The sequence below is a fragment of the Spodoptera frugiperda genome, chromosome 11, assembly GCF_023101765.2.
Source record: "Spodoptera frugiperda isolate SF20-4 chromosome 11, AGI-APGP_CSIRO_Sfru_2.0, whole genome shotgun sequence".
NCBI lineage: Eukaryota > Metazoa > Arthropoda > Insecta > Lepidoptera > Noctuidae > Spodoptera > Spodoptera frugiperda.
The window spans coordinates 6,014,214-6,037,738 of NC_064222.1; the positions used below are offsets into that span (position 1 = coordinate 6,014,214).

At 37.6% G+C, this 23,525-nt stretch overlaps 1 protein-coding gene across 1 annotated transcript; it reads left to right on the top strand.

Annotated features, from left to right (window-relative positions):
• The first annotated feature begins 1,300 nt into the window (after positions 1-1,300).
• Positions 1,301-13,584, top strand: LOC118274843 (uncharacterized). The gene is made up of 6 exons (XM_050697100.1): positions 1,301-1,456; positions 5,732-5,918; positions 6,839-6,951; positions 7,184-7,274; positions 10,989-11,066; positions 13,319-13,584. The coding sequence occupies exons 1-6, from the start codon at positions 1,376-1,378 to the stop codon at positions 13,411-13,413; spliced, it is 645 nt and encodes a 214-aa protein (XP_050553057.1). The 5' UTR covers positions 1,301-1,375; the 3' UTR covers positions 13,414-13,584.
• The last annotated feature ends 9,941 nt before the right edge of the window (positions 13,585-23,525 follow it).

Here is a 23,525-nt window from a genome sequence, read left to right on the forward strand (position 1 = left end):
TTGTGGTATAAATAGTACTCAAAAAGGATGATGACGGGGTGTGAACATTAAAAATATATTTAGTCCGTCAGTTAGGTAATCTCAAAAATATTAGACACGCAATTCCATGTCGTATAAAACGAATCAAAGGAGATTCTAGGAGTGGAAGCAATGGGAGCACGTTACGTCATACTTCTAGGTACAATTTTCGTACTTAGAAGTTTGACGTGATACGACAAATATTTAAAATCAACATATCTCCGAAAGTATTTGTTTCCCTGTGAAAATAAAAAATACGTGTCTAATATGTATTTTAAAATAATCTACAAGACGGACATTAAAATATAAATTAGTCATCTACCCTATTTGAGTCTTTCACTGCCAACAGAAAACTGTTGAAGGCAAATCCTCCGCTAATGTCGGTGACCACGACGGCGTTTAATGTGTTAAGATTTTTACATAAAGGTCCCTAAAAAGTCTCAACTTTTCCAAAAACTATAGTCGTATCTCCAATAAAGGCTGTGCTCGCACTGGTGTTTGGTGTTTACCTGCAAGCGTTTCGCTGACGCTCTCTATCGATGTTTGCACCTCTCTATTCATATACAGCGCACCTTTATCGAATTAGTGTTTATGTGGCACAACCCTAATTTGTGCAATCCCTGTTGGAATTGATTCGATGGTAGGAAATTGAATACTAGAGTGCGTTTTGAATGTGACCGATTAGCGTGATACATCGTCCATAGAACGTGATAGTTTGCTATTCCAGAGCTAAGCTATTCTGTAACTATCAATTTAATTTTCGAAGTGGGCTTGATCGCATTCTCGCCCGTCATTGGTCGAGATTATTCTTACAATCAATGACATGGGGGTGGCGATAGAGTGCATTTCTATCTTTCGAGTTGAATGTTACACAGTAGTCTTGCAGGACTCGGAGTCCTATCAAAATACAAGGGTTTGCCATAATTTCCACGATTTTATTTTAAGTGGTGAAAAACATCCAATGACTTCTCCCATCTTGGGCGAGGCGAGAGGCAGTATTAGACTCTTACTGACTAAAATCCATCCCATTCCTACTCCTGCTCTTCGATCCGGAGTCCCTGTAACCCGCTAGGTAGTCCGCAGCTCCGGATCAGGCATCAGCGCTACTAGGCCTCATCTGATAATTTCCACACTTGGTGCCTGGACTGGAAAACAAGGACGTTGAAAAAAAAGTTTGAAATTGGTAAATCATTTACCAAAGAGGATTTATTATAAAAAAAAATCTGGATCTCAAAACGATGGCTTGACTTTTTCTTCCTCAAAATGTAGGTAATATTTTTTTATTAGAAAAAGATCAGCTGTCAATCTACAGTTAGTGTCAAAAATTGTACATTATATTTTCAATATTGTTTACAAAATGCCGAAAAGTACAACGGAGGATTATACGAGATCCAGTGAGAAACAGAGGAGTTTAAGCAGGAGTACTGCAGGATTTCAGGTCCTGAAACAATATTATTTACTTGTATTTATTGGTTACTGACTTTTACTTGCCAAGTTCAGTACTTCTACTCCAAGGTTCAGAAGGTGTTGCGTAAAAAGCAATCAGTAAACCAAATTGTTATTTTTTTGTAGATTTGGAATTCGGTCTACAAAAATCATTATATATTTTCTTTTTGTCTTAAACTGATACCGTATGAGAAAAACTCATACGATTTAATTTAAACCACATATCTTGGTTGATGATATACGAAAAATGAGTGAAATTGGCCCAGTAGTTAAGATAAAATGTTCATTTTTCTTTTTGAGTTCTCTCTCTCTATATACCCTTTACACATACGGCATTACAGCTCTTCTGTGGACAAAGATTTTAATATTTGATTCATTTAATTATATAATTTCTTTATTGTTTTTTATTTTGAAGAGCTGTAATGCCGTATTTGTAAAGGGTTTCGTTTAAGTCATATCAGTATCAGTCATGTATTAATCATGATGTCCAAACTCTATTAGTCAATACGATAGTGCAAAATACTTCAACACATAACATTACTCCTTGTTGCACGTCACACGTTAAATGTAGCCCCCATACAATAGCGAAGAACTTATTACCGCACTCTGAACACAATTACAGGCTCCATGCTAGCTAGTTCACGCTACAATAGAATTTTTCAAAGTTCAATCCAAAACGCTTGTTAAAACCACGGTAACTTCATTACCTTACCTTAGGTACCAACGTCTTTTTACGTCTTTGAAGTTACGAACTAAGGTAAAGGCGGTTTTAAACGGGTAACATAACTTGATTGTACGGTGATGGTAGGTGTTCCCATTTCTACATCGTGTTGCGGGTGTCGTTAAAGCTAATTAAGGGATGTTTGACAGAGACATAAGCGGTTTCTGATAAACTTGAAAGTCAAAGTCAAAGTCAAAGTCAAAATCATTTATTTCAAATAGACCAGGAAGGCACTTTTGAACGTCAAAGCAAATATAATAATATTAATAACGTCTGTCTGTCGGTCAGTCCTCTAGTGAAGCTATTTGCTCGTTCCAAAGTGTAGATTCCTATGGAGAAGAACGAGCAAGAAACTCCATAGGTTACTCTTTTTCAATCAGATTTACAATACAATTCTTGGTTACATTGTTTCGATTACTTCAACTATGTGAGAACAATGTAAAACTAATATACAGTCGAAGCGACAGAAAAAGAAAATAACCTAGAGGACAATAAAAATTAATGCAGTCCGGAGCTGACCAGTCCCAGTTGACAGCGCCCGTTCACGAACATGACACGTACACCAGCACCGCCCAACTCAACCATGTTGCAGGGAATCGAGCGATCCAATGCCCGTGCCACCGCCAATGAGACCTTTGAGTGAGCATGACAACTCCAAGCTGACATAAATGCATTCTACTAGTCTAATTTGATTTTAGTTAATTACAGGGCTCTCACATTTACAATGATTGTATAAAGTAGAGAACACATCGAAATAACATGGTTATATTACAAAAAATTTTCGTTATCCTGTGGAGCCGGACCAGCTTGCCTCCAAGCATTTTTATCTTCTATGTAATCATTTACTTTGTAGTATGCTTGTCTACATAACGTTTTTTTAATACAAAGTTTAAATTTTGATTCATTCAGATTCTGTATTTCCATTGGAACTTTATTATAACATTTAACACAGAATCCCATAAATGACTTACTTATTTTTGACAATCTAAAAAATGGTTGACTTAATCTATCCTTATGCCTAGTTTGATAGTTGTGTCTGTCAGATACTTTCGCAAACAAATGTAGGTTTTTTCTAACATACATAAGATTTTCATAAATAAATTGACATGGAACGGTCATAATATTGATCTCCTTAAACTTTTCTCTGAGAGATTCGCGACGACCTAGGTTGTAAATAGCTCTGACGGCTCGCTTTTGTAGGATAAAGATAGACTCAACATCAGCAGCCTGTCCCCACAGCAAAATACCATACGACATGATGCTATGGAAGTAACTGAAATATACTAGTCTTGCCGTGTCTATGTCAGTTAGCTGTCTGATCTTCCAGACAGCATAAGCTGCAGAGCTCAATCGTCCTGAGCTCGTCGTCGCTAGCGATGTAATGTGAGGACCCCATTGCAATTTGTCATCTACAGTGATTCCTAGGAAAGTAGTCTCTTTTACAAATTCTAATTTCTGACTATTTAATAATACATCGCATTGGTTAGTCTTAACATTTGGCAAAACAAATCTAATACATTTTGTCTTTTTATCATTTAATACTAGGTTATTTGATGTAAACCAATTTTGAACCTTCATTAGAGCATTATTTACGTCGTCATAATTATTTTTTCGTCTATTTATTTTAAAAACTAATGATGTGTCATCAGCAAATAATACCATCTGAGGTTCATTCTGAAATAAATGGGGCAAGTCGTTTATATATGCCAAAAATAGGAATGGGCCTAGTATTGAACCCTGCGGTACGCCCATAGACATGCTAGCACCCGGTGAGTTTATTTTATTTACTTGTACTTTAAGTTGCCTATCCCGAAGGTACGACTTCAATAGATTTAGTGATATACCCCGAATACCATAATGTTCCAGCTTCAGCAATAGAGTCTCGTGTTCAACGCAGTCAAATGCCCTCGAAAGATCACAAAATATTCCGATAGCATCCTGTGCGTCTTCCCACGAGGCGAACACCCGCTTAATTAGAGCTACTCCAGCGTCAGTTGTACAGCGTCCCTTGGTGAACCTGTATTGTTGATTGTGAAAGATAGAGTTTGTGTTGAAGTGATGCAGCATTTGAGTAAGCATCAGTTTTTCAAACACTTTACTGAGCACTGGTAAGATAGAAACCGGCCTATAGTTATTGGGCTCCGCACTATCACCGGATTTAAACAATGGAACAACTTTACTATGTTTCATTAAGTCTGGGAAGACTCCTTGATCTACACTTTTATTAAAAATTAAAGCTAAGTAAGGTGCTATAGTCTCTATAAAAGACTTACACACCTTAACCGACATTCCCCAGAGATCTTCAGTTGACTTAACTTTAATATCTTTGAACGCTTTTATCACTGTTTGGGGGTTTGTGTGTTGAAATCGAAACTTTTAAACTACAATCTTTAATCCGCTTGCGAAGTTCTACTTCTAAACTAGAATATATCCTGGACGATCTAGCCGTTCACACGGGGTTCCCGCTCAAAGCAGGAATAGAAACAGGGGGATTTTTAGTGTTTTCACTCAAGGCAAGAGAAGTCATAGGAAAATTATCACAAACCCCTAAAAAAAAATATTATGTTATCGGCTAACTCACATAATTGTTTGACGACCACCTTCAAGCCATGCTAGAGGCTCATATTCATGAGCAGCATTCCGTAACACACGACGCGGCGACTGTCGCGATGTTGCTACAGCGCTGATAATAATTAATTTAGTATGTCTCACGAAAGTTAGAATAAAATTATGATGGAAATTATAGCAGATGAGGCCTATAGTCTAGCAGGAAATTACTTAGTTCTTTTGAGCTAAACGAACAAAATTACAGAAACATAATTGCCTTATAGAGGCACCTTAAGAATTTCAAGTCAAAGGAACAAGCTTCGTGGCCACAACTTGCAAAGGCTTTAGACATAGTACGCGGTAACTTCGCAGTGAGGTAGTTCTGTACAAATGTGATGTATTGTGCTAGAAGAATGAGTGCACGCTGTATTCTTCTGGCTTCGTCTGTGTGTAGTAAAGGAACAAGGAATGCTTCTTGTGCCTTTTAGTTAGCAGCAAATGTTTGTTGATTTGTGTTTTCTTGCTCGTAGTTTTGCTTAAGGTCTAAAATAGGAAAGTGTTTGTTATTGTTAAGTTTGTTTTCACATTTTCTGTTTATCCCAATCTTCCCTATACCCGATACCCCAACAACCCTTAAATTTCTAACCCCCAAAAGGCCGGCAACGCCCTGCCTTGTAACGCCTATGGTATTTTGGGTGTCCATGGGCGACGGCCGTTGTTTACCACAAGGTGATGCGCGTTTACCGGCTTATACCATAAAAAATCTTACAAGTCATGAATTTGAAGTTAAAAAATGTTCTTAAGTGAGCGGTTAGCAATTAGGACATTTATTTTTTATATCAAATGCCAATTTTGTTAGTCGTTTCAGTAAGAAGAATTAGCAAACATTTCAATTGTATTAAAATAACTTATCAAACACGTTGTAATTTATAGGTATTCAGGAGTTTAGTATATTTTCGCTTAAATACCATCTAATTTATTTTTGTCTCTTTCACACAGGTCCCTCTACACTTCGCAATCCACAAGCCAGGATGTCACTTCGAGAGCTGCTGCGGCATCTGCAACCTGTTCCCAGGAGTACTCCTGATAGCCTTCACCCAAGTCCTGGTAGGCTCCATCCTACTGACCCTCATCCTGACACACGGACCACAGTATGATGAGATGCATATGACGCCTACTACACAGTGTAAGTGTTTTATACTGCTATCATTATGACAATGATGATGATTGATCTTTTTTTGTGGTATAGGTAGGGAAGGGAGTAGGCGAATGATGGTTAGTAATTTTTTTTTAAAACGTTGCCCCACATTATGATTTTCTCCTGTGTCGTGGGTGTGTTTACAAACATACAATTTCACATGCACATGACACCCAGACCCGAAACAACAATTTGTGGATCACACAAAGAGTTGCTCCGTGCAGGAATCGAACCCGCTACACGTTGCAGCCAGTTGCCCAGCCACCGCGCCAACCGCACACACAATTGACGTCGGCCATGGATACCTGCAACACCAGTGCGTTGCTGACCTTTAAAAAGCTGCAAATATCCCATGTATTTGGAGCTTGAGTATTGAGCATTAGGGATTAGTTCTAGGGATTGGGTCTTCTGCGGTTGCTTAATGATAAGCGGGTACAGTACATTTACAATACCAAAGGTTATTCAAGTGTGGGAGAGCCATGCTTCGGCTCGAATGGGCCGTTTCGACCGGAGTAATACTACGATCTCACACAAAACCGACGTGAAACAACGCTTGCGTTGTGTCTCGTTGTGTGAGTGCAATTTACCGGAGGCCCAACCCCCTTCCCAATCTTCCCCATCCCCATTCCCGAACAACAACCCTTATATTCCTAACTCCCAAAAAGCCGGCAACGCACTTGTAAAGCCTCTGGTGTTTCAAGTGTCCATGGGCGACGACGATTGCTTACCATCAGGTGATACGTCTGCTCGATTACCGGCATGTCTCATAAAAAAGGTGTCACAAATGCGTTGCGGCCATGTCTAAATTGTTTCATTGTGTCATCATTTTTGAACGAACTCTAATTCTTACACCTCTAAATCCGTTTTTTTTATTATTCTCTTATTCTCTCTCTTTTTATTACATGCAGTTATAAGTCTCGCAACAGGAATTGTTCTTAGCGGCATCACTGGTGCAGGACTACTACTCATAGTGGTTGCATTGACGGAAAATAATGCTGGTATGTACACATTATTGGATCTCGTCTTTGTACTTGCTTCAGTTTCCGACCACTGTTGGATCCTCATGGCGACCAAACCCCATTGAAAGTACAATTACTAATGAATCTTTTTTTTATGGAATAGGAGGCAAACGAGCAAAAGAGTCACCTGATGGTAAGCGATCAGCGCCGCCCATGGACACCCGCAACACCAGAGGATCTCGTATACTCTTGTAGAATAAAACTCTTCATAAAACTATTTTATCTTTAATCCAGGTGTACCTACTTGTGGCCACGATAGTCTGGTTGGGTCTGGTGTCGTTAGGCGTCACCAAGATCGGACGAGCTTGCGTCAGGTTCCAAGATGGTAAGTTGTTATTCTTCTCCGTGTCAGAAGAGGTCTTTGCTTAGGCAGTGGGCACTTATAGGCTGCTGCTGATGATAATGTTGATGAGTTTGATATCATTACTTCATAGAAGAATATTAATATACGTATGGCTATTTCACCATCACATGGGCGATCGTAACTCAGTTGTTTTGGGACCAACTGGTATTTGGAACTGTCTAATTCTAGGATGGCCAACCATTGGCACGCAGCACAATATTTTGGGCACGTTTTTGATCACAAAATCTGTCCTATGCTTGAGTCATTTTAGCCCCAAAAATGGGAACTGCCTAAACTAGGGATTGTGAACCATTGGCACGCGTGCTATTGATGGCATGCAGCACAATATTCTGGGCACGTTATTGATCACAAAATCTGTCCTATGCCTGTCATTATTATCAGATGTAAATTACCTAAGTTACCACTACCAGAAAACTTGCATAAGTTTATTCGTATGTCCATAAATGGCAATGTAGCACTGGGAAACATTTCCTTTAAATGGTTCTTTGTAATTGTACTTCGTACCATGTGTTTGCCTCAATCATTCATCTTCATCATCAGTCATCATCAGCCGAGAAAGTCCATTGCTGAACAAAGGCCTCCACCGTGTCCCTCGATACGTAAGAATTTGACAATCTTATACCATCTGCCAAGCCAAAACTAAATTCTACTATTTCCCATACTTATAAATTACACAAATTGAAAGGAGTCAGATGGTATGTACTCTACGTTATTTGCACCGATGTAAAGCCCTTTTTAAGGTCGGGGTCCCAAAATATCGGAAACAATGCGGTAAATTTTATTGTGTCTGTAGGAAGTCCTCATAATATATTTACTTGTACAAAAGTTTTCGTTTTCATATACGACAGCGATTCTAAAAGTTAACTAAAAATCAAGATTTAACCACGTGCATTAATGGTGAAAAACTCTACTAGTTTTGAGTCACTGAGGAAGCAGCGTGCGTGCGTGAGTTACCGTGATTTTTAATTAAATTAGTATGTCTCACGATAATTATTACAAAACGATTCTCAAAGTAATTTGAAATTGAACAGAATGTTGTCTTGTCTTAAGGCAAATCTTTTTTTTTATTCTTACTATTTTTTAGGGACTTTGATAACGCTCAGCGTATGTCAGACGGCAAATCATTAAAATTCTTGTCAAAGAAATTACTCAGTTGAAGTATGGGATATTCCGTACTCATGTATGTTTAGCAGAAAGTTACTTTTATTACAGGTGCCATAGTACAAATTTTTGGTTACATACTTTCTTGGTGTTCTTTTTTTCTTGCTCCTATATCTACTTCTTCAATTTTCCGCAGTTACGTTACTAACTAACTCTCTGTCTTTGTCACACATCCCTTCCATGTCTATTTTATTATAGTCAATATAGCCATCTCTCTTTTTATGCTCCCGCAAACAGAAACTTCAAAATTATTCATCTCCATTCGAAGCTACACTTTGGAACGACCACCTAGCTTCACTGACAAAATATCTAATGTAGGATTAATTGAAATAAATACTTTGATTTTGACTTTGACTATTAAGAAACTTTGAGCACCACAATCCAACAGTGTTCTTTATAACCGTTTTACATTACGCAATCGTTCCGAGCGGCCTTCACAAACATTTCCCGTATAGTAAGAGCCATTTACATAAATTCGCCGTGTCTTCCCCACTGGTCGTATCGGTTTTCGATATGTAATTGAGTATGGAACAAACGGATTCCTCTAGTCTTAATGTAAATGTAAGGGTTCTCTGCTACACGCGACTTCAGTTCAAGCTACACAAAACTAGTATAAATTGACCTTTGAGTGTGTGGAAAGATCATATAAAGTGGGACCATGATAAACTGGTTTGTGTAGCTTGGTGTGTGCGCTACAGATTCTGACGAGAATTGTCTCAGAAGGTTTGGTTTTTATGCGAATGGTGAATGTGATGGTTCTGTTCAGTGTGTTGGAGTATATTTTGACTTGTTTGCGGTATTTGTTGTCTGTATCTGAGGTATCAAGTTCGTTTTGTGAACCGAGAAAGTTAGTTTTGGGGTTTTTTTGGAATGGGAATGTCGAATGCCACCAGCTGATCAGGAAGTACTTCGGACAGGCAATATATTATTAAGCAGTAGATTAGCAATACAATGAATTTTCAGTTTTTAAATAAAACGAGAATTATGATTCTTTGAATTGACAAAATTTTCGATTTATTCGAGCTGCGGGAGCAACTTCATCAACAACTCCTGAAGATGGAGGAGCGAAACATATGTCAAGTGTTTCGTTGCGTCTCGTGTGTGTGTTTATATGTTGCACCTCTGCTGCATGATCATTTCATTACGGGCAGGAGGGTGGTGTTCCACACCGTATGCTGAAAAATCCATCTACAAGCGGAATAAAAACAAAAAAAAAAATGTATTGTTAGTGTATTAGCCAATATATGGATTTCCGCAAAGTAACGCCTGATTCTATTTTATATATCAGCAGTAGATGTCTTGTGGCATGAAAGTAACAACAAAACTAACAGGATTATCTCCTGCCGACCCTTGCCAACCGATACAGTGATACAACAAGCATGTTTATAATCCCTTACCTCAAGAAACGCTGACCACTACTGCCCTCTATTTATGGGAACACCACCGGGTATTTATTGGTGATCATCCTACGTAAACAGTCCGATACTGCAGGGGTTCCCAAGCATTTCTTGCTCAAGGACTGCTTTTATCTTGTTCTTGTAAGCTTACGGATCATTATTATTGCTACTGCCTTGTTGATCGATTAGTTGTAAGTGCAACTGCCTGGCATGGGGTCTCGGATTCGATTACCGGGTTGGACAAAGCATTGCTGGGCTTTTTTCGAAAATTTCATAGTAATAGCATGAAGTTTGAAATTGTGCTCAGTATATGCCAATATATGGGACTTATAACACAAATGGTAAAAAGTGATAAAAATTGTGGACTGTAGGAATCTGTTGCTCTTTCAGTTCTCATAGTCTCCTTTGATTTAAGTTTGATTCGAGCTCTAGAATATAGTCATTTGTTTGCATTGAATGTACGTCCTAAATAAAAGTTCTTACACAAATATTTCGTTCCTCCTACATTTTTATACTTAAAGCTAAACAAAACTTTGACTATTGGACAGAAATGTTGTCTTTGTACCTATTTTATGACTGCGGATCTCCAGTTGGGAACCACTGGGACTGTGATACAGGGTGGAATATTAATGCAACTAGCTGATGGAAGGACCCGGCTCATGTTTATATCCTAGCTGTACCTAATTGGAAACATGGAACGTTACTTGTGAACATACTTGCTTTAGCCAGCGGTTTTGACTGAGCTGCGGATACCTACCTAGCGGCTCCGGTGGCTTCCCTACTATCGATACATTGCATACGATCGAGTTGCGCATCTTTCTCGCACAGCTACATAGCTTAGTATCAGTTGAAACGGTCACATAGTTTCACAGCTAGTTTTTGAGGGGGGGGCAATCAGCAAATGACTTCTCCCGCCTTAGGCGAGGCAAGAGAGAGTGTCAGACTCTTACTGACTAATAACCATCCCGTTCCTACTTCTGCTCTTTGAGCCGAACTCTATTACATCTTCGTAGCTTAGATAGCACAGCTCTGGAGGTAAAGCAACCAAAGTTGAGTGTCGAATATCCTTTAAAAATTTTGCACTTCATTAAGAATTAATATGTTTATTTGGTTTCAGCTCCCAAGATAAAAGCTGAAGAGCACAGACTTGCAAACTTGGCTTGTGTCAGTGGACTCCTAACGTTCCTGGGTGCCGGTAAGATATAATAAAATAATTTGTTTATTTTTGGATAAGTATATTAATAATTTAAGCCGGTAAACGAGCAGACGGGTCACCTGGTGGTAAACAATCACCGCCGCCCATTGATACCCGGAACACCAGAGGTGTTACAAGTGTGTTGCCGGCCTTTTGTGGGTTAGGAATTTAAGAATTGTTGGGGAATGGGAAGATGGAAGGTTACAAGCGTTGTTTTACGTGGGTTTTCACGTTATCAAATATTATGTAGAGTATTTTATTTTAATGTCCGTCTAGTATTTTTTCTAAATATTAGACATGTTTTTTGTACGGAAACAAAAACTTTTGTCGATATATTGATTTGAAATATCGCGTGACGTCGCTTCTAAGTACATTTTATACGTAGAAATGACTGTAATTAGCTTCCACTCCTAAGCTTTGATTCAGTTTAGCATAGGAAGTGATGAAATAAACCCTACGAGATTAATAAGCAAATAACAAAGCTTATAACAAATTGTCGAGGGAAATATGGCGCGATTCACGCGATACAAACAGCTAATTAACATATTATTTTAACAACAATGTATCAGAAGATGAGTGAATAAATAATGTTCAATTATGAGGTACCTACCATCGTGCATTATATAAACCCTTGTATTCACTACGCAACAATAGACTGCACAGTTGGCGCGGTGGCTGGGCAACTGGCTGTCGTGCAACGGGTAGAGCGTTCGATCCCCGCACGGAGCAATTCTTTGTTCTTGCTTTATGGCTCACCCTCTATTAGATGGGACTTATAATACAACTGGTGAAAGTGAACGTACATTGTACAGTATGTACCTACCTCTTCGGGGATACATATTGTTGTTTTAGGTCTGGGTGTTACGTGTATGTGAAATTGTATATTTGTAGTGTGGGGCAACGTTTAAAAATAAAGTAGAGCACGTATCTTTCCATATAAAAGACATAGCTGAGTCGGTTTAGTACTAAGCTATGTGTAAAAAAATATGATTAATGGAAGCCAAACGCATCCATAGCAAAGTAGCATAGCACGTCTCTGTTGGAAAAACAGCGTTATGATGTCCTTTCGCATGTTTACAAAATTTTGTAAGAAGGGAAAGCTATTATTAGTTGTAATTCACATAACTTGTTATAAATTATAAGTCATGCTGTTGGTTTTCTAAATAAATAATTAATAAAAGATTCGCATTAGTTTGAGCATATAGAGCAACATATCCGACATATCGCGTCAAATATTGCTTAGTGTATACGAGGCTTTATTCAGACGTTTATAATGAAAGTGGATGGGGTGTACCGGCAAACTAATTATCATGATTGTACGCACGCCAGCATATAAAGCTATACCAATTTGTCAATCCCCCTTTAATGGACTTTCAACCTTATCTTTATAGTAATAAGGTTGGTTTCTGTATGAAAGTTCGACAGTGTAGTGTAGTTTGAACTGCTGGTCTGTACCTCCCTTCAAACCTCCCTCTTCTTCGTTTTTGCCCCCCCTGTCCCCCTTTTCCGCTTGATTACTTAAATATTATGTTAATTCAATTATAACGGTGACGATGCCATGCCCTGATTGGCTTATGAGCTGTGACGTGTTGCAAGTTTTTTAATTTTATTAATTTTCGCTCGCACTGACGCCATTTCATTTCGTGGGTAGTATAAAATTTAATGCAATATTGGTTGATTGTAAAGTAAATTTTAATGTAGTATTATATTAATGCTGTGAACTTTGTGCCTGGAAAAGTCAATTGTCGATTGAAGCGCGACTGGTTTCATTAATATAGTCATTATTTTACTAATTCCATTAATTAACGATATCTGAAACCACCATAAGACATTAGGAATTCAATAACAAATCTATTTAACATTTGGAAAATGCTTTCCAAACACCAGTATAACTGGTGTAGTTAATATCATGTTCAATAATGAAATAGTATTGGCGCCCAACGTGGGACCAGTAGGTACTAAACATAACGCACGTCTCCTTAGGGATTTACCGTAACAGGAGTTGCACCGTGGGGACTCCTGAGCAGATCTTCTGAGAGGACTCGGTGTCCCTGTGGTTTCAGTTAGGTAAAAATCCCACACACCCAAGTCCTTTATTCCCAAAAAGTTGGGCGCCTTTTGAAGGTTTTCCCCTGTCATCAAAAAAAAGGTACTAAATATGTTATCTGTTACGCGTGAAACCTGGTGTTTGACTTTGCGTAAACAATAAGGTTCAAATTCGTATGATAATGTGTTATTTTTTTATTTTACAGTTCTTTACTTCTTCTCGATCGTGGTGGTGTTCAGTTTCTACCACTTCAGATATGTCCGAAGAGCCATACTTCTGCACGAGAACGAATGCGAATGATTTCGGCTTTCGGGTCTCGGCCTCGGCCTCCCAACTGGCCGAACGTTCCGAAATTAATTATATTAAATGGATTTTTTATGACCTTTATAAAAAGTAAACGCTGAAAATGGCTAAGTGACTTTATGCGAAATGAAACATTAAATAAATGAGTTTTGATATCATTTTAGTTTATTATGGAGTTTATTTTAATTTTGTTTTCTATTAAAGTTTAAACGGAATATTTAAACTTATTAAATTTTGTTGTTGTTATTTTATGGTGTTTGTGTTTGGTAAATGAAGGATTTCGAGAGATTGATAAACAAGTGAGTAAACTGTGAAAGTTTCATGAATACAAGTCTACAATAGGTGACTGACGTAACAAAGATACTGAGACAAGCGTTACAGACGATACGGTAAGTTTCGCTATAATATGAAAAACAAAGTATATTTTGCTGTGCCCGACAGGGTCCATAATTGTGACTAAATACTGTATTTTTCAATGTGTACATTATGGATGCAATAAATACTTGAATATTTGAAAGTAATGCATCTTCCATTACAACAAACATCAGATGCGATTTTTATTTATTTAAGCAGTATACTGTAACATTAAATTCACCGAGAGAAGTGGAAACTATCGTTTTCTTTTTCTTCTCCCTTAATAAACTTCTAATTTATTTTGTTACGGGATCCTAGACAGTCAATCATGTCCCTGGGGCGCGCCGGACTTCAGTGTTCCGGTGTTTTCATGGTTGTATTTACTGTAGATCCTGGCTTACAGCACATATCATACTACTATTACAAAATTTAAAAATTTATGTGAATGTTTGTTACTCAATCTCGTTAAAACGGCTGAAGGGATCAAGATGGTATTTGGAATAGGGGTAGATTATGTTCTGGAATAACATACAGGCTATTTTTTATCTCACGGGAATTCGGGTGAAGCCGCTAGTAGAAATTAGTCAATCATATTTTCTTAAAGACAGCCGTAGCCAAAACCTAGTAGGTACAAACAAATGTGTTTCTACTAAACAGCACTTACCAAGCAACCTCCAAGAGTAGCAGAACTAAATTATTCTCTATGTTTTGATTTCTTAAAAACTTTTCTCCCATTTTGGGTAACGCGTCAAATAGTTTCGTAGTTTCGTAACTAGAATTGTGAACCGAAACGGAATTGGTTACGTTTTTGTCGAAACAATTCTTTAGCGACTTGGAAAGGTTTTTGTTTGGAATTCCGGTGTTACTTACATTTTGTTTTTGAGCTAAAAACACGACAAAGAAACTGTTTTACTTGAACGCTTTTATTGCTTGTGTTTTCTATTTGCGAACACGGTTTTGGATATAAAATACTGATCCTATTTTGGTATTTCTATTTATAAAATGTTCTGTTTTATTTTCTTTTTAGGATTTCTCTGATAGTTTAGTGGACGTCTTCAATCTTTAATAATTTGCTATAATAAAATTGCCTATGATCAAATTGACTGCACGGTTGGCGCGGAGGATGGGCAACTGGCTGCCGTGCAACATGTAGAGGGTTCGATTCCTGCACGGAACTCTTTGTGTGATCCTTAAATTGTTGTTTCGGATCTGGTTGTCATGTGCATGTGAACTTGTATGTTTGTAAACGCACCCACGACACAGGAGAAAATCCTAGGGTGCGAGACGCAATGTGTTTTCTATGATGTCTCATATATATAGGTACCAGCAGACGAAAGGTTAAAGATCATGCTAACGTATAAGATCAGAGCCATTACTATTACTGATAATAGAATGACAACGATTTCCTCTGAAATTTCCGAGGGATAATTTACTCGTAACTTAGTTAGTACATACTATGGATCGTGTGGTATAATATAATAATGTATGGAGTCTTTTGTAATGGTAATCGTATTATATCAACGAAATTATGCTTCACAGACTTTCACATTTTATAAAGGGTGGCTTTAAAATGGGTTCCGGGACATTGGGGTGGCATTTTAGACTTATTATACTGCCTGGTTGGTTGAGTGGTAAGCCCGACTGCTGAAAAAAGGGTTTCGGGTTTTATTCCCGGGTCGGGCAAAGGATTATTGGAATTTTCGGTTTTTGAAATATTTCTCAGTAGTAGCACGGTGTTTGGAATTGTGCCCAGTATATGGCAATAGGAAATATATCATTTTTGGGCGTACTATAAGCTACTCGCTGCATGCTCGATTCTTGGATCTCAACCAGTTTCAGGAGTTGAGTTCAGGAGGAGGTATCACTAGTAGATTTTTTCAAAGTTCTTTATTTATAATAGAAAAGAGAGAGATAAAGAGGGTGAGTATCATTGCTAACCGCTAAAACTACCTACGACAGGCAACAAAACGAAAGTAAGACCAAACAATATCTTCAACATAAATCGTAAATCTTCTAACAACGTCCTACACACACAGCAAAAAGCGAGCAGTACAATAATTTGTAAATTAAATCGTGTTTCATCCAACAAATCTTATAGGGTAAATCGTGGGTTAAGAACTAGAGTAGCGTAAGGGCAAAATGACAACTTCTCAGGAGAGCCGAAAAACAACTCAAATTTACCTACCGTCAACTTGTAGGTCTTTTATGGCAAAATCTATAGTATCTGTATATCTGGTTTTTACTTAAAATAAAGCTTTATTTATTGGCTACAGAATACTGTAAATTTATGGTAAAAAAACGGTTAAATTTAAAAAAAATATATTTTTTTTTCTAAAACTGGTTGACATACGTCATAATAACGGACTGCATTACTTTAATTATTTAGTGCCATAGTAGCGTAACCCACCCTTACGTTTTTTTGGCACGGAGAAAAATTACAGACGCGTACAAAACAAGGACCCATAAGCAGTAACGGCTCCTTACGTTTATTTGGCACGAAACAAATTTAGGCTACACAATCATAATTCGGTGTCCTATCCGCTCGTAAGTCGAGTTACGATCGTTGTGCTCATAATTTTATTGACAAAATAATGTCAAGATTATTGTAAGTAGAAACACTTCCTTTTGGCAATAAACAAACTTCTTTTTTTCTTATGCGTTGTTATTGTACTAAGCAATCTACATACTACATCGTTCCAGTTTTTCGGCACATACAAATATGGGGATTGAAAAAGCGAATGGTGAAAAAAAAAAAATTTTGAGTTTTTGCCCTTACGCTACTCTAGTTCTTAACCCACGAAATGCACACGTATGTGGAATATAAATCACAATTCGGACCGTCGATAAAGATTTGTGACTGGCCTCTGTAGCCTCCACCCTAATCCCTATTTTCTTTTATTGATAAACGTTGTTATTATAAGATTTTTACTCGAGTTTTCGCTTACAATGGGGATTCATGGAATGGTGACGGTTTTTATGTGTTCTCTGATATCATCGGAGATAATGGTTTTATTCTCTTGAGGGTGAGTGTTTCTGTGAAAATGTTCTTTTGAAGGTTAGTGATAGAATTTGTCATTTTTATTTCTTTTAAAGAGTTTTAAGGAGTAAGTAATCTTTGAGGGCATTATACTAAGAGTCTATAGGAGTAAATAATATTGACATTGTGTATGTTTTTTATAATTTTTTGCTTGATGTGGCCTCTTCATAGTTGAGGAAGCACATAGTTTTAATATTGATTGTATTTTTCTTGTGTTTTGTGTGCGTGTGCAAGTTTTCCATGTGTATTCATTGTTGAAGACCCTTATTATGTTAATAAATAAATAATACCAAGAGTCTAAAGGAGTATCTTTTGGGGTATTTATTATACTATAGTTACTATAGTTATAGTTCTAATTGGGAACGATGCGATTGTGTGAGCAAACGATGCATTCTTGTCACAAAATGAGATTACACTCACTGATTTCTTTGTTCCCGCACGATAATTTGAGGATATACTAAAGGTTTTCAATCGAAACGATGCCTCATCATTCTTCGCTCAAGAACTTCACAATAAGTCACGAATTCATTTTATTTTCCCTCTACTGCAAAAACATGGCCATATTTTCTTCACATAAATCGCACATTCGCTAAAATAAATAATGTTATCATTCGACATAATATATGTAGGTAGGTAGGTTACATAAAAAATATTTCACAAGTACTCATGAAATAGAAACTATTGTCATAAAAACCCGGGTTGGCCGACACGTGCTGGGTGCTGGTTTATGACGTCATAAACACGACGAAAGCGCTTTGAAAAGCGGCTCAAAAGTTTCTGCAACAGATTGTATTAAGCGCTTTACGCTTTAAGTTGTAGTAATGTACTTGTTGGCTGTAGGCGGATTGTGATCTTTGTGGTTTTTGGCGCTTGATATGAAGATTAACTGTAGGAAATAAATTTTTCCTTACGGCTTTTGTAGGACAACTGAGTATGACAGTAGTTTTGGATTAGATTCGGTCGGGAAAAGAGCTATTCGAATTTTTGATCCCTTTTTACTTTTACATGTGTAGAGAATAGTTCACATGTATCACTCCTCCTTCCATGGTGTTCGAAAAACTAAGGGACTATACTTATAAGTACATTGATAGGAGCCGAGAAGCAGCGCTCCCTGATAAACCTGAATTGCGAACTTGAACCTGCCTTATCCATGCTACACACCTCACAATTTAACTGTACAGTCTAACTGTACAAGTCAATTGTTTGCTCTATACACTTTACGATTTAACGGATCGAGTCAACGAGACGACTCGAACTGTGCAGATTTAACTGCACAGTTAAATCGTAAGGTGTGATAGCGGCTATAAGCGCAGAGATTATGGCAAAACCTCTTTCATAGAGTAGTCTATTGCAGTATTGGTAATTTTTAGTCATGAGTTACTGATGTTCTGCTAAACAGTGAGTGTTCAACAACTCTTACCAACATTTAATAAATGAAACACAGTTGAAAATTTACATAATATCGTCGTATAAAAACTCGTGTTAATCCGTTGTTTGACAAAAACATGTGAATTTATGTTCCCGACATGTGTAAATGTGTACCACTCGTATGAGAACTGTGTCAGGTATACTCCAATGTAAATGAGTTTTTACAACCCTCCGTAAACCGTAAAAAGGGTTGTGTATCACATATGTGTGCCTAATATGTTCTATGGCATGTTTTGTCAAATAAAAGTTTTAATTTTGTGGTTTCCTTTTCGCTGACTCCTTTTTTTTAGTGGTTAATTTACGTTTCTATAGGCCGGTTTAATTTCATGTTCAGGCCATTATTTTTGTGTGTACTGCCCACTCGATAGGCAGGTTATTTTTGTGTGTCCGTACGATCGATAGGAATAAAATACCATCTTAAATAATAAAGCCTTTCATCTAGCACCCAGCACAAATACAGATAAGTAAATGTTTCAAAAACAACAGTTTATTTAAATTACGTTTACCGATTTGTTACCTTATTTGTTAAATTGGTGTTTCCGACATAACCTAAAGGATTAGCAAGCTGAAGTGGCAGTGGACCGGTCCATTCGTCGAAAAACCGATGACCGTTGGGGTAAACGTGTTATAGAGTGGAGATCGCGTCTAGGCAAGCGTGCCCTTCAGCTAGGTCACTTCCAGCTAGAGACGAGACGACGAGGCTGGAGTGACGTGATCCACAAGATAGTGGATACAGGCAGGCTGGTAGTGGTTGAATGCGTAGAGCTAAAGATCGAGCTCAGTAACATGCAACTGGAGAGGCTTATGTCCAACAGTGGACAAGAACAGGCTGACGATGATGGAGACCAAGATCCTCCTACGCTCGTTGAGTCAACAGCATGAGTGTATAAGGCACTACCTATTTTGGGAAGCGAAAAACCATAATTTTAACAAATAATTCATGTTTAAAACTCCCGCTTAAGCCGCAACAGGACAATTAGTTAGGAATGTAAACACAATAAGTTTTAAACTTTGTCCCACAGTAAAATAGTGCGGAATAAACTCCAACTACCACCTACGCACATCAAGCTATAAAAACCAGTTTACCATGGTCTCGCTTTGTACGATCTTTTCGCACATTCGACGGTCAGTTTATACTGGTTTTGTATAGTATGAAGTGGAGCCATGTATACATATGGCAGTAAATAATTACTCACACATGTGTCGCGGTCAGTCGACTGAAGTTAGTTTATATGCTCTATAACCACGACTATCTGGACATGAGATGAATTCTGAACTGCGATAATAATATTATGTTATGGTTGTATTTGACTTTTGTTGAAGTGGTCGGTAAAAGAGTCAAGTGGTCGGTAATTGGTAAGTATTGAACAATGGACTTCACATCATCATTACAGATCATCAGTTTATAAGTAGCCACTACTGACCAAAGGCCTCTTCTCACACAGAAGGTTTGAGCATTACAACTATATTATTATATACTTACTAGCTTGCCTGGCAAAGTTCGTACCGCTTCAAACATTTTTTTTCTCACTATTTAAACCTTCCCTGGACTTGTACAAATAATTCAAGACCAAAATTTGCCATATCGGTCCAGCTGTTCTGCAGTTTTAGTGAGACTAAAGAACAGCAATTGTTTTCTTATATATAATTGTAACTTTCGTGAGACATACTAAATTAATTATTATGTTATCGGCTTACTCACGTAGTATAGACTATAATTATATACTTACAATGTTATTTCAGCTTTTCACCGGTAATGTTATGCATCTGCCTTGTTTGTCGAGTGACTTTTTTACTACAAATCCAACTGACCCTATTAAAAATTAATTACCGATTCGATCTGGATGTAAAGGTTATAGTTTAATCCGGTAACGCTGATCCCAATTTATGAAGCCAATAATGACTTCATTTTATTAACAGCGCGTATTAACGTGAATGTTTATTTTGTTGTTAATTTTTACGTGTTATTGGTTGATTGTATAACATAATTAACACAAATATATCATTACCTTTTAATCCTCGATAGAGCGTGCAGCTATACGTATTGAATATTGTACTAAAATTTTTATTCGATACATTTAAGAAATGCCAAATTAAAAGTACCCTTATCCCACGAGCATGCATGAAAATGCTAATGACTGTTGATGAAGCGAAAGAGGTATATAAGATTCGTAACAATTGGCGTTCCATAGTCTCTGCCTACCTACATGGGAAACAGGCGTGAAGTTATGCATGTATGTATGTGAAAATGTCGTTCATTACCAGTTATGTTATAACTATACCATTATGTTATTGACCACATACCATCCATAACTACATGGCATTCCATACAATTCCATACCCATCGTTTTTACTATGAATTTTCGACCCCTTACCAAAGCAACAGCCAATCAACCCATCAACCATTATACCTAAAATACTAAAAGCTAATGGCCTTTACACAGAAATTCATTTACCCATCACTCCTTCGACAGGGGTACAAAATTAAAGCCTACATTTTGAGTTTTGACCCCACATCTGTTGATTGGAAATGACCCCAGTTTGACCCACATTTCCAATCACGGGACTGCGGGACTGAATGTGAGCCTATTGCCGAAATTAGGGACCGGAGCTTATTTCGATTGCTGCGATCGCTGTATTTTTGGCTGATTAGTCTCTCTGTAGTTTCGAATAGTTGATGGATTCTGTTTTGAACAGAAAGGGTTTGGCCATTTATTGTGGGTCCTTGCTTTAGACGTTTGCATAATTATTGAATTCAATTTATAATTTAGTCACAAGAACTTCGGTGTTGAAAAGTACTAGGGAATTGAACTCGACGTTTTGTTTTCTTGCATTTTGATCACAAGTTATGCAACGTCACGCCTTTTATCCCCGAAGTGGTAGGCAGAGGTGCACCTGCACATTACGGCACTTAATGCCACTGTATAATGTAAATTCACTTTTCACCATTTCTTTTAATGAACAATACTGTACTTAAAGTATTCATTAGCAACGTTTTTGTATTAAAAACAACTGCTAAGGACTTCGTTAAGTAACCAGTAAATGACTCTGAGTTTGGCGGCTAGTCCAATTCGAGATCAAAGAGAATCTTAGTACCTACTCAACAACATACGACTATCACTTAGATTACGATAAATTTTCTACACACCCACTGGGTAACTGCTGACCCCAAAAAGGAATTGAGAAAGAAGGATTAACGATACTGATATGGTCTGCAAACCTCGTTTTGTTTCAGCTCGATTAAGATTTTGAATTCTCTTTAGTTAGTTGCTAGTAGTCTGATACAAGAACTCACTCATTATGCTTACTCATGGTGCCTGATATTATAATCTATGACATAAGTTGCGGTGAGATGAAACCACGGTTTGAAAGCTACGCATCTATATATATATATATATATATATATATATATATATATATCGCGCATTTTCATCCGCTCTGCGCGATGTTTTATAGCCTTATAACCTTTTTCGATAAGTAAACTATACAACTATTGGGAATACAAAAATAACTATTCAATTTGGACCAGTAGTTACAGTGATTAGCGTGTTCAAACAAACAAACAAACTTTTCAGCTTTACATATAATGTAGATTTCACAAATTTTAAAATCCGCGTTACCTTTCCCCGGAAAACAAGTTGATCAAATCAAACTTTTACGTAGGTATTTCTCTAGAGATCTAAGAAAATAAAAAAAGTATGATGTTTATCCATCTCTACCTTTGCAAGTCGTTTTTCTTCTCAAGAATTGTAAACTGGAGTTTTACGGTAAACTTTTTTAATAAAGCAATACAGGGTTCTAATGAAAAAACTAAGGTAAGGTAAGTACCTACTGTAGGAAGATTCTTACCTTAAATTGAGCAACACTGAAAGCAATGAAATATCTAAAAAAAATATATATAAAAACAACGAGCAAATATTTTGATTACAGCAGGTTGATGTGATGTAGTGGCTGGGCACCTAACTGTAGGACTCTTTTGTATTTTTTTTAAACTTAGCTCTACACTTGGATTTTCTCCTGTGTCGTGGTTGCGTTTACAAACATACAAGTTCACATACACATGACACCCAAGCCCGTAACAATAATTTGTGGCTCACACAAGGAGTTGCACCGGTTAGCGTAGTGGTTGGGCAACCAACCTGCAACACGCTGCGGGTTCGATTCCCGCACGGTACAAGTCTTTATGCGATCCACAGATTGTTGTTCTGGATCAGGATGTGAACTTGTAATTATGTTTCTAAACGCACTCATAACACAGGAGAAAATTCTAGTGTGGGCCAACGTTTCTTTTTATTTATCAAACTTAAATTTTATTTACCAATCAAATTCAAAATCTCATGATTACTTGGACCCACTGGACACTCCGATTTTCCCTTACACATTAGAAACACAATTGTTTTAATAAATTCCTCTAAATTGGTGACCCTGTATTGTTTGGGTCGCTCCTGAGGGAACTATAATTATTAATTACTTACTCGTTAGCTTTATTGTTGGTCTGTTATGTAAGTGGTGTAGACGCCATTTTGCTCTCCACCACTGTCTAAAAATATGTTATTTGTTGCTTGTTATGAATGATTTAGGGAGCGGCTTTTCTTCAGCAAAGGACGTCCAGTAAATGAGTATACCTACATGTATAGATTGATGTATAATGAAGAAGTGGAAATGGTACATAGCTTTTTTTGAGAGGAAAAAACCTCCGGTAAACCCACTAGGCAGTTCGTAGCTCCGGAATGGTACACAACTAAGTAGGTGGTCAGAATACGTACTTTTTGAGGAGACTATTCACAGAATAACTGCTTTCTGTCTTGGGTGAGGCGAGAAGGAGGTCCGATCTTACTTACCACCTCGTTCATACTCTTGCTTCGAGCCAAAGCCGGTATATGTTTAAGTAAGCACAGCAATGCCTCACATAAAACCAAACTTGTAGGTTTGTGAACTGCGTATAAAACTTTAGTGAACTGTCAATACTGAACCTTACTGCACGGTTGGTGTGGTGGCTGGGCAACTGGGGCCTTAGTCTGCTATTACAATTGTGTCATCACTGACCGCTGCTCTGGCAGAATGATCGATCACTGAGCAGTACGAGAGGGACGGAGCTATGTAGGTTGTATAGCTCCGTCCCTATTGCCGTGCAACATGTAGCGGGTTAGATTCCCGCACGGAGCAACTCTTTGTACGGACCGCAACTTGTTGTTTCGCGTCTGAGTGTCAAGTGTATGTTTGTAAACGCACTCATGACACAGGAGAAAATCCTAGTGTGCGGTAACATTTAAAAATAACATTCCAATAA

Excerpts from the sequence above, each read along its gene's own strand:
- LOC118274843 (XM_050697100.1), top strand. The coding sequence starts at position 1,376 with ATGCCGAAAAGTACAACGGAGGATTATACGAGATCCAGTGAGAAACAG. Across the intron at positions 5,919-6,838 it reads TATGACGCCTACTACACAGT|TTATAAGTCTCGCAACAGGA; the intron begins GTAAGTGTTTTA and ends TATTACATGCAG. Across the intron at positions 7,275-10,988 it reads TTGCGTCAGGTTCCAAGATG|CTCCCAAGATAAAAGCTGAA; the intron begins GTAAGTTGTTAT and ends ATTTGGTTTCAG.